At 38.9% G+C, this 14,543-nt stretch overlaps 1 protein-coding gene across 1 annotated transcript; it reads right to left on the bottom strand.

The window, feature by feature from the left end:
• Nucleotides 1-2,101: 2,101 nt before the first annotated feature.
• Nucleotides 2,102-12,571, bottom strand: LOC131299291 (calcium-transporting ATPase 2, plasma membrane-type-like). The gene is made up of 6 exons (XM_058324932.1): nucleotides 12,494-12,571; nucleotides 9,784-10,207; nucleotides 7,414-7,468; nucleotides 6,434-7,332; nucleotides 5,090-5,150; nucleotides 2,102-2,927 (listed from the first exon to the last, which is right to left on the bottom strand). Exons 2-6 carry the CDS (start codon nucleotides 10,006-10,008, stop codon nucleotides 2,770-2,772), a joined length of 1,398 nt encoding a protein of 465 aa, XP_058180915.1. The 5' UTR covers nucleotides 10,009-10,207; nucleotides 12,494-12,571; the 3' UTR covers nucleotides 2,102-2,769.
• Between the last annotated feature and the right edge of the window lie 1,972 nt (nucleotides 12,572-14,543).

Raw genomic sequence — 14,543 nt, 5'->3', positions numbered from 1 at the left:
TGCAGAGTGTTTGCTTGAAAAGATGACGAAGGCCGAACTTCTTCTACATTTGAAGTTGAATATATTTCCGAACAACAATTGATTCCGAACGACAATTGAATAGATGGTTCATAGTTTTTCGTTCTTTTTAGGGATACGTATCTGGAAGATGGGGAAGATTGTAGGTGCCACTGCCAAGCCCAAGCACGCCGAAGCCTCGCTTCTCCATAGAACAGGCATATGGTGGAAATTATATTCTTTATACTGTATTACAGTTACTCTGATCGGCCTTTCTATCAAAATTCATGAGCCATGACAAATTCTCAGAAGTTACAGTAATCTATTATCCGTGCATGCATCTCCTGGCAAAAATTCATTATATATTTTGGGAACACCAGAAATATCAGGCAAAAATCAAAAACAAGCTAATTGCATCTACTTGACTATTTTAGTTTGTATATATGGACCTCTGAAGGGAAGAGTTGAGACAAAACCAAAAAATTCCATCGCTGTTTGATTCCTAGTTTGGAAAGAGAAAAGGTGAAAACCAAAGAAATAGAAGTGGAGAGTGACGACCTTCCTTATCTTTCTTTCTTTTCTTTTCTTTTTTCCTATTATTTCTTCCCATTTCCCTTTCTTTTATTGCAAAATCAACCAAGAAGAAAGAACACTTTTGTATTAAATCATCCCCAAGACACACCCCCCCCCCCCCCCCCCCCCCCCCCCCCACACACACACACACACACACACACACACTTTGTCTCTGTTGTTTTCTTCCCTTACTTCCAAACCCAGCGTTTGGCTCCTGTCATTGGGGATTTGAACTTTCAAAACTGATTAAAACATTTGAATTTGATTCTGTCGCTTGGTAACGAAGGTTACCTACCTGGCTACCTGTATAGGAGTAGCATGATACTGAAACATGATGTTTTATGACATAAGCTAATAGTCAAAGGATGTACTCCCTATTTGAGTATCAGAATGAAGTTCCCAACTTCCCAATAGGCTTCCTTAGAGCAAGTGCATCAACTTAGGCAAAATTTGAGCCAAAAATGCTAGTCACCTTTTAACAAACCAATACATAGCTCTTTCTCCCCCAGGCGATTTTGGTGATTTCAATCCTAGGGCTCTCTTTCCACCGCCGCCTGCTACCTGTGGGGGGGGGGTGGTGCCTCCTTCCCTCCTCACCTGGGTCCGTCTTCCTCTCTCACCCCCTCTATCTCTCTTTCTGCCCTCTCCTCCTCCAGATCACGTTCCTCTCCTCCTTCTATTTTAACGGGTTACCGCCTTCCCCGGCGTGGGAGGGTGAAGCGTTTCATCTACTACCGGTGATTCCTTGGCTCTGTAGACATGCCTAGCAGCGTGGGTGTCTCGTCGGTCGTGGGCATTGCGGTCACTCTGGTATGGATCTGGAGGGCATAGTTGTCAGGCGGTGGTGCGGTGGCTTTCCAGTAGTTGTTTTTTCTAATTTATGTTTTGCAGGTTGTTTCATATTTTCAGAAAATGATCGGTGAAGATGGCGATGTTGATCGGTGGTGGTTCAATCCGGTGGTGGCAAGGTGGATGTGGCCCGCATGGCTGGGTTGCTCTGGTCATTTTGTGTGTCGAAGTCCAGTCAGCGGCCACTCCAAGCTCTCATTCAGGCGCGAGGCCAACAGTTCGCTCTTTGGGTTGTTGCTGTCGTCAGTGGAGATCGTTGATGTTGGGGTTCGTTTGGGGCTGGCTGAGATTGGTGGTGGTTTGCCTTGATTTGCTTTGATTTTCATTGTCGTAGGCCGGTTTCCGCCGCCGGTCTCTACATCTGAGAGAGATCGGCTTGGCATAACGGCGAGGCTGGTTTTCCGGTGGTTTGTGTGGTGGTGGAGATTGAAGTGATTATGGTTTGGGTGGACTGGTCCATGAGTGGATCAGGTTAGGGTGTTTGGGCTTCTATCTGTTTATTTGGATGTTGGGTTGAACGTCATTGTTTATTTGTTTTGGACTCTTGTAGACCTTTGGTGTGTTTTGGTCTTTGCCCACGTGATGTATCTTCCAACTCTTTGTTAGATCCCCTTCCCCTTTCCCCATTTATAATAAAATTTCATCTTTTGCCGATAAAAAAAAAAAACCAGTGCACATTATATATTTTAGCTAACCACGTCTTTTTCAACACTCAAACAATACAATCTATTTTACCTCTTCTATAATACAAACACAGTAAAACTCAGCCTAATGGAGCTTAAAACTAAGTATCCTCTCACAACCACAACAAACAGCACACAAGCCCAAAAGGAAGGATCCAAGACCACAAACATTATTTACTGGGCTTGGTGAAAAAAGTCGTTAGCGATTCTACGAGCTTAATTTTTCTTGGCCTGACCTCTCTGCGAAGTATCCCGACAGCATGATTCAAGATCATTTTCATCGGTAGTTGCTTCTCTGGGGACCGGTTCTAGACAGAAGCGGATCACTGCTATGATTATACATGCAATTATAACCAGCCACAAGTATGAAGATCGAAGCCCAAAAAGATTCAATGTTTGATTCATACAGGCTGAGAGAAGGAACTCTAGGACCCCAAAATCCGTATAGGGTTGGAAACAGAAGAGAGTGCAGAGCCAGTAAAAGGCGAGGGAGAGGAAAGTGAGCATGCAAGCAACGGATTTCTCTGAGAAGTAGTAAAGACCGACATTGCTGAAGAACAGAAGCACGTAGCCAATTGTTTTCCCGGCACGTTTGTATCTGCGGAAGAATCTATGGGTTTCCTGATTTCTCGGCAACAAAAAATATAACCTCGAAAGCATGAAGGTACTAGTTCCGTGTGCCAAAATGAGGAAGATGAAGATGGCGAGGTTGAGGCCGGCGGTTCTCTTGATGAAATCCATGGCCAAGAATGAGAAAACCCATGACGGTGACGAGATGATAGCAAGGTAGTATCAGAAGTTGAGACCCGGCCAAACAGGGTGCAACTGTTGGGAAAAAGTATTAAGATCTCAATATAGGATTTCATGTTAGTAATAAATGAGTTCACCAAAATCATACTAGTGAAGAGAAGTAACCAAAAGCGGTAACCCCACGATTTTCATTGCCGCCAGAGGTAATTTTGTTCATGGGCAAAATCAACTTTTTTATTTTTTTCATGATTTCTTTTGTTTATATCCTTCAAACTATACAACATTTTTTTACTTCGTTCTCAAACTATCAAAATCGTTTATTTCGTCCTTCAACTTTTGCATTGCAACCTATTAAGTCCTCATGCTAACTTTTGTTAACTTTTCAAACGGAAAAAAGTCACGTGAATGGCACATACCCCAATCTAAGGGCAGAAATGTCATTCCCCTCTCAATCCTACAAACTGGCGCCACATACCCCAATCTAAGGGCAGAAATGTCATTCCCCTCTCAATCCTACAAACTGGCGCCAAACTGAAAGTGGGTTCCCTCCATTTTGGGTTATATATATATGTACACACAGGCAAGCAAAAACAGAGTACCAAGTAAACCTCTTAGAATATCCACAATGTTATAATCAAAAGTAAAAGGTTTTAAAGTTAACAATGTTGATATAAAATATTGCTCACACCGCTATAATCAAACTTAACAATCTTCTTAAAAATAATCAAATTTTGAGCTTTAGATAACAAAAATTAGCAATATTTTGACAATAACCAAATTTAATAGAGTCTACATATTCTCAATCAAATATACCAATTATTATACAAAAATGTTCTATCTCTCTTCCCTTTTCTTCTCTCTCTCTCTCTCTCTCTGAACAATATTTTCGAAAAAAAAATATTTTACTAAATAATAATTTTTTTTAGAAAACAGTTCTTTAAAAATAGTTTTTTTTCCGAAAAAAAGTTTCAAAAACTATTTTTTCAAGTAAATAGTTTTTATTAGTTTCAAAACTATTTTTAGAAAAATTATTTTCTACTGTTCACAGTTTTTAGTTTTTTATAATTTGAAAATATGATGTGATAAATTTTGGTTATTGTCCCTGTAGACATCTATATTGCTAACCTTAACAAACTCTTAAATGAATACGGAGTAATCAAAAACTGATATGACAACTTTTGATTATCAATTTTTGATTATAGCATTTTGGATGCCTTACCTCCATACCAGTGAACTTCTTACCTCCATCCCTTCCCCTGACCTCAATGCTTAACCAAACTATCAAAAATTTTGTTCTGCAAATTCAAGTTGGTTGGAATTTAACCTTTTTGACAACAGTAATGGGCATGTAATTTACAATACCTACAGTCCCATGCTTTAAATCACCTACGGCCATATCAGATATGACAACAATTCAACCAAAAAACAGTATACAAAGCACCAATTGAAAGTTGAAAATTTAAAAAGTTCTTAAATCCAGATCAAAAAGGTTAAAACTTAAAAGTTAAAGCGCAAAAAAAAAAAAAAATCAACATGCAACTCAGTTGACTGATTTCGCCAAATAATCAAATTCCCATTAACTACCCAGACCCAATTAGTAAGATCTGAAGCTCAAACGAATGTAGCTCATAATATAACAGTACAAAACGCCGAGCAAAAAAAATATAACAGTACAAAACCCTAAAATTCAATTATCTCATCCATTTTCAAGAAAATCAAGTATTTCAACTGAAATTCACAAAGATTTGAGCTTTATGGTGAATAAATCATGAGCAAACAACCAAAAGCTACTCCGATCGTGGAATTAGCTCCAGATCTCGCGAGAATCAACAGAGACAGGGTGGAGGGGAAAGTTCCATCGGAGGGTGATGAGAGAGAGAGAGAGAGAGAGAGAGAGAGAGAGAGAGAGAGAGAGAGAGAGTGTGTGTGTGTGTGTGTGTGTGTGTGTGTGTGTGAAGCCAAACTGGGTTTGTGCATGTTCTGGGTTTTGGCTTCGTCGAAGAGAGAGAGATGTTTGTGCGTGCCTGCGTGGATTGTGGGATTGAAAGGGGAATGACATTTCCGCCCTTAGATTGGGGCATGTGCCTTTCCGTGACCTTTTTTGTTCGAAAAGTTAATGGAAGTTAGCTCATGGTTGCAATGCAAAAGTTGGAGGACGAAGTAAACGATTTTAATAGTTTGAGAATGAAGTCAAAAAATGATGTATAGCTTGAGGGATATAAAAACCATCGAAGTACCTGAGATGAGAATCACCTGGTCATAAAGAAGGCTTGCCTTGTCAAAATGCTTTCGTGCTTCCTGCACAAAACGTTCGGGTACAGTCAAGATATACTTACACAGTAAATCTTTTCATATACTATTCTAAAACCACACACAAATACTTATACAAATTCACTCACATCATATGTGAATCCTCTCCAATGTGCCATTCACGTGACCCCTTTTTTTTTTTTTTGCATTTGTTAGTTTTGCGCCAATTTTTTGTGAATTATTGATTCATCTCGACGAATGAATCAAAAATGTAAATTTTTTTTTATTTTTACCCTTATATTATGAGAAATAATCACTGTGGATAAGAGGACAGGGTATCCAAAATAATGGACCCTCCAGATGGATATGGATATCCCAACGAAAACATATATGGGTTTAACGGTAAAAACAAACACTGGATATAAAGCACCCGGTTTGCTATATCAGGCTCAAATGTATATCCAGGTGCCTTATGTAGTGGGCTGAATATTACGGTTTGAATGTGGACACCACGCTCGGCGGAAGGCCCGGTCAGCTCCCTAATTCTTACTTGGGTCGATCAAACCACAGGCTGGGCTTATAGGCTCGGCATGGTGGTTCGGCCTCGGTTGTACACAAATCGATAGCTGAAGGCTGTTGACTCGTCACACAGAGAGATGGAACTAGAGACCGAACTCTTAGGTTCGGATACTTGGTTCAGTTATGTCTGCGTTCGAATGGAAGAAGTCCGTCTATCATGTTATACTGAGGGGACGACTCTCAGTGCCCTAGCGTCAGGACTGTTAGGTTTGGTAGTAGCCCTAGCATGCTAGTTCGTCCACGTGAATGTCACTGCCTTATCCGAAGTGACGTATGTGACGTCATCCGAAGCGGTTACACAACGAAGTATTATGAGCGCACATGGGGTGACAGCTCATGCACGAGGCCGTTAACCGCCTTATTAGGTACATCAAAGGTGATGTCAGCCGAAGCGTGCCTGGCACATGCTCGACCTTGGCGAGCAAGCAAGGACACTCTATATAAAGCGTGCCTAGCACTTTCCTTACTTGCTTTGCACTTTCTGATTCTCTCACTGAAGGATTGTTCCAAAGTCCCTCCGGTGTGGTCTGTTAGACGTGTTTTCTTGTACAGGCTAAGTGAGGGTCCTAAGCGCAAACCCAGTTGAACCAGAGGCTCGAGAGGTTGCCTAACCCAAATCAGTGAACCCCACACCTGATATCGCTGCCAAACAGCCCGTAGCAGTTTGCGCAAGAACATCTTTTGCACCAAAACTGCAAAAGTCACAATAGCAAAGAAAAGTCCTATCTTTCCGATAATGGTTTTAGCTTAACCTGCAGTGGGGTCTCATCATCTCCTCCTTTGCTGAGTGTTGTCATCAACTTACCCCATCGGGTTCTCATTCCAACAGTGGTTATCATCATTGTGCATGATCCATCTTGGACCTTAGTTCCTGATAGAAGAAACGGATGTTCAGCGGTCACCATCACTGGCTCACTCTCTCCGGTCAAACTCGATTCATCAATCTCCACAGAAAATCCTGAAACAAAAAGCCCATCCGCCGGGTCAGCGGTCACCATCACTGGCTCACTCTCTCCGGTCAAACTCGATTCATCAATCTCCACAGAAAATCCTGAAACAAAAAGCCCATCCGCGGGGACTTGGTCACCAATGGAGAGATGTACAATATCACCAGGCAACAGATCGTATATTGACATTTTCTGCTGACATCCATTCCTTGTAACTTGAATCGACCTCTTCTTTTTTTCTTTCTCCAAATCTCTGAACTGTAGGGATTGGCGATAATCACTTATTGCCGTGACAACAACAACCAACATAATGCTTGCAACGATTCCAAGACCGTAGTGAGCCCCCTCAGGCCATCCTTCCGTTGTTAGGCCAACAATCAAAGAGAGAAATGCACACACGCCAAGGATCATGAGAGTCATATCTTGAAGTGCTTCCCAAACATATACCCAGAAACTGCGTTGTTGACTTTCTGTGAATTTATTGATCCCAAAAATCTCCTTTCTGCGATTCAGTAAATTACCATCTGTAGAAAGACCAGTGGTTATTGATGTGGAGAGTTTATTCGCAATGCCAGCTACGCCGCCATGATATTCCAGCTTTCTTAGGTTATTGTCTTCAACAAGGGATCCCAGTTCATCACCACAAATGTCAAAACCAGCAGCTTTAACTTCCTCAGGTACAACATAGTCGATTGGCTGTACACCTGCAAATAGACCAGAAGACAGTTAATTCTAAGAAACCTTTCATTACAGGCAAGTTTTAGCAGTAAGTGGAATAAACTCACCTTTTAGGAACTGAATTGCGGCTCTGGAAACCAGAACTGCAACCCTCAATTTCTCCTATAGTTACACAAGACGAAAGTCAGACACCTACTACCCGATTGGCTCGAAGTCTCCAAATACTAGTTTAACAGCACAGGAATTTCAACATTTCTGTTGTAACAGCATAACTCAAAAACGAACTGAGCAACCAGTGAGCAAACAATGTTTTCTTTCTTTTTTACTCCCTAAGTCAGCAAACAATGTTATGGGCAACAAAAAGATGCAGCTTTACTATGCTCAATTATCCAGCTTTTGTTCGCGTTCGTGATCCCGGGGTTCGTGGAGAGGCGATGTTAGGCAGCTGATCCGTTCTCCTACTGGCCTCTCTTTGCTCTCCTCTCCATCGTCGTAGGCCATTAGTATTACTTTGGTGGGTCTGTTGGGTTCCTTCCTGCCGCCAGTCTTCTACTTCTGGGAGGGACCAGATCTACATAACGGCTAGGTGGTTGGATGGTGGTGTTGGCTGGGCGAGGCGGTTGGGTGGTAGTGTTGGCTGGGCAGTGACGCTTACGCCTTCAATTGTTATGTCTTTCAATGGTGGTAATCAAGGCCAGTCCACAATCCTCCGTTTGGATTCCAAGAAAATGTGTGGAAGAAAAAAAGGACATAGAACGGAATACCAGAAAGTCTAAACACACGTACAATCTGTGCACAGATTTTGTTGTGGGGTCCATCACGAGTCCCACAAAAATCATCCAAGCCGTACATTAAATGCAAAACATTTTTTCAAAGGTCCCTGTAAAAAATAAGCTCAATCTGATACCTATAGGTGCTCGATCCAACCATATAACTTTTCATTATCCGAAAATCTGAATGAAAAGTTAGATGGTTGGATGAAGCACCTATAGGTATCGGATTGACCCTATTTTTTACGGGGACTTTTGAAAAAATATTTTACATTTAATGAACAGTTCGGATGATTTATGTGAAACGCGTGGTGGGCCTCACAACGAAATCTGTGCACAAATTGTCTGTGTGTGTAGCAGAACTCATAATTTCTCTATCTTTTTAATTACCCAAAAAAAATTTCTCTATCTTTTTTTTTTTTAACACCACAACAAAAGTCTTATTATTAACCCAGAAGCAAGTTTCTAAGCTGATTCTTCATTTTTACTAGGCTTTTTTTACCTTTTTGGTCCCCAAAGTATTAGTGAGTTATCAATTTCGTCCCTAATGTACACATTTAACCAATTTCGTCCCCAACATTTAAAATATGTGCCTAAATGGTCCCAAGCCCTAACGCCGTTTAACCTTCCCGTCCATACGAGGGGCTTTCTTGGTATTTCACTTATTATATTATCTTCTTCAAACACTGCAAAATAAAAATAAAAAACGAACAATAACACAAGAAAATCGAACAAGAACAAAACCCACCCAATTCACCACTAAACACTGCAAAATCATAAAAACAAAACCCACCCAATTCACCATCAAAGCCACCCAATTAATCCACCACCACCAACAAAGAACAATAAAATCCAAAAGAATCCAACACCACCACCATCTCTGAACCCCAAATTGTTACAAACGAGCCACAACCCAAGAACAACATCAACGTATCCAATTTGGGTTCGCGGACCAAGAAGGCGGTGGAGGAGAGAGAAGGAAGAGAAAGAGAGGAAGAGGGGGTGGGGATTTCTGGAGCGGGGTGGCGGAGGAGATAAGGGAGATGCCGAGATGGAGTGGCCGGCGTTCGGGAAGGTGGAAGTGACCACCGGGGTCATGCTCAGAGTTATCGCGGGGTCCAGTGTCGTTTTGCTCCCGTCAATGCCTTTTTGGCCGAGCTAGCTCTCTGATCCGGTTTTCGCCGGAAAAGGGGTTCAGGATTTATTTGGGTGATGAAGGAAGAAAGGGGGGGGTTCGGTTTCGATCCGAGGAGGGACGCCGCAGGGAGAGCACCGCGTTCTCGATGCTCACGGCCAATGTCTTGAATGAGGTTATCTCAATGTTGTGGGCTACAAATTTTGGGCTGGTGTAATGAACTTGGAAGTTTAGCTTGATATAATTGTTTTTCTTTTGTTTGGTAAGTCTGTGCTCGAGCAATGCTTCGGGCAGATTTGTGTCCGGAAATGTTGGCTGGTGAAGGGGGAGCCTGGGAGGAGGTCGGAGGAAGTGAGTACTTTAGGTTAGGAATTAAGGTGTGGGGTTTGAAGAAGATGAGAGCTAGGACCATCTAGACGCACATTTTAAACGTTCAAGACGAAATTGGTTAAATGTGTATATTCGGGACGAAATTAACAGCTCGCTAATACTTTATGGACGAAAAAGGTAAACAAGCCTTTTTTATTTTTTCCCATGAGAGAGAGAGAGAGAGAGAGAGAGAGAATGGGAACCTGGTTTTTGAGAATCTTGGTCTCGGCAGCAGATCTCTTGACCAGATCCGCCACCATGTGGAACCGCCGCCGGCGGTTCCTGACGACGGAGACTGCGTATCTCTCCCGCCTTTGTGCCTCCTCCGATGGATTCTCAGCCCGAATATCGAAATCCTGCAAGAGAATATCCATCTCCTCCGATGGGTTCTCAGCCGGAACATCGAAATCCTTCAAGAGACTATCCATCGTACTTCAAACCCAACAAAAACAACTATACAAGAACTGAAGAGAGTGGAGCAGAGAGTTGAGCGATGGCTGGGGATGCCAAGAGGAAGGCCTATGATAACAGCTTTTTTGACTACTCTTCTTCTGTGGATGGATAGATGATAGCACCTATATACTCTGACTAATATAGCTTTGTCGGTACTCTTATATTTGAAAGGTCCTGCGGAAAGCAATGAGGTTTGGCTAACATTTAATTTGATGAAGAAAAATAGAAATGGAATGTCAGAGCTACTTTATTTGGGCAATTGAATGACATCTTTAACCCTTTTTATTTCCTCTTGCTACAAGAACAGTTCTCTCACGTATAATCCCCCAAAAAGCTGTAAGAGCATATCCTATTCATACTCTATATCTCTATTTGAGAGTATCAAAGCATTTTAATTCATCCTTTCAATCCTTTTCCATTTAAGAATATTGGATTTTGATCCTCTATATTTAGAGGGTAAAAGAAAATACGGAGGATCATCTCCATAACACTATTCACCTTTTCAAAAGACATTTTTGTCCTTGTAAATTTTTCTTACTAAATTTTTATACCAATCATATCCTTATGAGAGTATAAAAAAAAAAATTCGTAAAGTGATTTTAGAGAGAAAAATAGAAGATTTGTGATTGGAGTAAATAGAAATAGTGATTTCCTCTAAAATCACTTTATGAATAAAATAGAGTATTTTGATACTCTCAAATAGAGCATTGGATTGGAGATGCTCTAAATGGTCTAGTTTTAGAGCGAGAAGTGCTAGGGACAAAAAAAATTGGCAAAAAAAATATCCTTAAAGTGTACATGAACGGCTCCGATTCACTGTGCAGTGTATCTGAACCGTTCATGTACACTTTAAGGGTATTTTCTTTGTTGATTTTTTTTTGCACATAGCATTTCTCTTTTAGAGTATCTTCAATCAAACATCCTTTTTATTTCTTCATTTTTGAGAATTAAATTAATACGTATTGTTTAATAAAAAAGTGATTATAGAGGATTTTATTATCCGTATAAATTCCAATCACAACTCTCTATATTTCTATATTCACACTCTATTTCAAATACTTTCTCACTTCTTACAAAAATGGAGAGCCTAAAGTTACTGAGTGGTCTTGGACCTCACAGAAATGTATGATGATAAGGGTGTTGAGACACCAAGTGGCGGTGTCCCAACACCACCCAATAATTTTTCCATTTAAAGTGCTAACGAGAAAAATTTCAATGTAACTGTTAATTGTAACGCTCTCTCATTTGTAGTGAGACCTTCATATACATGAAGCTCACATTTTGCCGATAATCTTGCCAATGGTAGTTGCTTAGTAAAGTTGAGTTCTTTTGAATTTAACTTAAATTTGGAAATTTTATCCTTATTTGATTTTTTTTGCATTTGTTAGTTTTGCGTCAAATTTTTGTAGGTTATTGATTCGTTTCGATAAAATAAATTAGAAAAATAAATTAAAAAGAACTCAACCTAAGGAACTGAAATTAGGTTTTTTCTTTAAAAAAAAAAAACCCAAAAATATTATGGGTGGAGCATTGCACATATACATTTTTCTTGTGCAAGGATGTATTAGGCCCCGTTCCAGAAACTTTCTTAAAAAATAAACAGCTTATTTCACATTTTCAAACTCAAAAATAATGTAAATAAAAAATTAATTTTTAATTTTTTTTGCATCGTATAAAAGATCTCATTGAGATCTTTCAAACAAGATCCATATTGCATATTTTTAGATTTCAATAAACCCATAATTTTTGAGTTTGAAATTGCCTTCTTAAAAAATAAGGATTTTTTTTCATTTCTGGAACGGGCTCTTAGTAACTTCTATATATATGAACTTTAAGAACTGATGGATGGAGGTTAAATTTGTCATTTCCAAAAAATAAAGGTAGGATAGGACGACTGTAAACATTGTTCAAAAAGCAAATCAATGGCAGACTAGAGTCCTGTCACTTGGGTTAGAAATATAAGAACAAAGTATTACACTTAACCGACGCATGCATTCGCCCAATTGCAAGACCCTTGTTATTATTGCTAAATTTGTTATCCATAAAACAATTCAATTAATTAGGTGGTGGGCCCAAGTTGTATTAGGGATTTTGAGCAAGAGTTGGGTCCCGTTCGGCTAAATAAGCTACTTAACTTTTTTTTTTTATCCTTGTTCAAATTTTTTTCGCATTTGTTAATTTTTTGGAGATTATTGTTTTTTCATGACAAGAGGAATCTAAAAAGTAAAAAATTATGATCAAAATTTAATTTTTTTTGAATAAAAATGAAAAAATTGACTTATTGGCTTATTTTTGTCTTTATTTAAAAAAATTAGATTTCGATCGTATTTTTTTCCTTTTTAGATTCCTCTTGTCGTGATGAAGCAATAATCCCAAAAAAATTAACGAAAAACTAACAAAAGCAAAAAAAAAAATTGAATAAGGACCAAAAAAAATTAATGTTTTGTGATGTTTATAAACCTTGAAGATCGATGAGTGTTAAAACGTGCAAATTGAAAGGTCTCACGGAGGGTTGTCGTGAGGTTTGGCTAACATTTATTCGATGGACAAAAATAACAATGAAATTGGGTTTATGAATAGCACTGTAGTCATCCACGTGGGCTTACAAGTGGAATTGTTATTATTGCTAAAATTGTTATCCATGAAACAATACAATTAATTAGGTGGTGGGCCCAAGTTGTATTAGGGATTTTGAGCAAGAGTTGGGCTCGTTCAGCTAAATAAGCCACTCAACTTATTTTTTTGTCCTTATTTAAATTTTTTTTGCATTTGTTAGTTTTTTGTCAATTTTTTGGGGATTATTGTTTTTTCATGACAAGAGGAATTTAAAAAGTAAAAAATTACGATCGAAATTCATTTTTTTTGAATAAAAACGAAAAAATTGACTTATTGGCTTATTTTTGTCTTTATTCAAAAAAATTAGGTTTTGATCGTATTTTTTTACTTTTTAGATTCCTCTCGTCATGATGAAGTAATAATTCCAAAAAAATTAACGAAAAACTAACAAATGCAAAAAAAATTGAATAAGGACAAAAAAAAAATAAGCCAAGTGACTTATTTAGTCGAACGGGGCCGCCAGAGAAAAGGATTCTTATTTCCGTATGCAATTATTCAGTGCATGTACAAGAAATGAATGACAGTAGTGTATAAAAGGAGGAGACCCACGCTATCACGATAGTTCGGACGGGAGTTTAGGAGACGAAGAAAAACAGAAGACGACACCAGAGAAAAGAAGAACGATTCCGCTCCCATGGCCGGCTAAACCCCTTGTCTAAGGGAAGATGAAACTTCATACCAAGTAACTCTATTTTATGTATGGGTTTTAGGTTTATTATTCGGATCAATTGTATAACTAAGAACCCTTTCTATTTCAATTGAATGGAATGATTTTGATGGTTTTAATCTATTGAGTATTTGTATGCATGCTTTCAAATACGAGTTATACAATGGTTTTCATCGATTGTAGTTGGAGTTCTGAGATAGATTATGCTCGTAAGACGGTCCGTGCTATGGGATAATCTATGTCTTTTAACAACTCAATAATTTTCTTGACGATTATTGCTAGGGTTTGCAAGCCCTCACAATAATCCCTTCTGATTCGAATAATTAATCTCGCCTATGCATGTTAGAGTTACGCGGTCGAGATGGATTCGAACTCTAGATTTTCTCTCCAATCGTTACAAACTTTTCATTTAATTTATTCTCTTAGATTTAATAAATTCTTCAAATTCAAACAACCAAACTTTCTTTGCCCGAATTAATCTAAAAATTGATCAAATTTGTCGTAACTTAGCCTTACTGTCTCCGTTGGAATGATACTCGGTCTTGACCACTATTCTACGGAGTAGTAGTTAATTCTCAGTTTTATAAATATATTTTTAATATGGAACGACGCGGTCAATAGACAAAGGCTGAAAACAAACAAGCCCTTATTTCTATCAGAGTAATCAAACACTTCATTTAATTGTTATCTTTCGATTGTTTCATTGTGTCTTTCAACGGATTGGTTACACCCCCCAGGCACTGTTTGATAACAGTTTTGAGGCTTGGGATTAGAGTACTAATCCCATGGGAGTATTAGTACTATGTTTGGTAACAAAAAAGGGTTCGGACTATTAGTCCATTGACATGTCCAATCCGACCTTTAGGGATATTAGCAATACCCTTTGGGACTTGGTATTTATAGTCCAATCCCAACTCCTTCTCTTTACCAATTCTTTCTCATTATCAATTTCTTCTATCAATTCAATCACATCACCTAATCTCATCTCAAACAAACATGATATTAATAATTTCATCATCCAATCTCATCTCAAATAAACATACTTATTACTGGGTAGTCCTATGGTACACACCCCTTATTAGGGGGTGTACCGTACGCATCATGATTTTAAGCCATTGGATTTCAAAGTAAATAATCCGAACCACCTATATATTAAATCAATTTATAAAATAAAAAAAAGGGCTTAGCAGGTAACAGGTTGTTCTCTCCTCCTTGACTTTCTCTCAC

Source organism: Rhododendron vialii, chromosome 8a (genome assembly GCF_030253575.1).
Source record: "Rhododendron vialii isolate Sample 1 chromosome 8a, ASM3025357v1".
NCBI classification, from domain to species: domain Eukaryota; kingdom Viridiplantae; phylum Streptophyta; class Magnoliopsida; order Ericales; family Ericaceae; genus Rhododendron; species Rhododendron vialii.
This window is presented reverse-complemented; position numbering and strand designations above follow the sequence as displayed.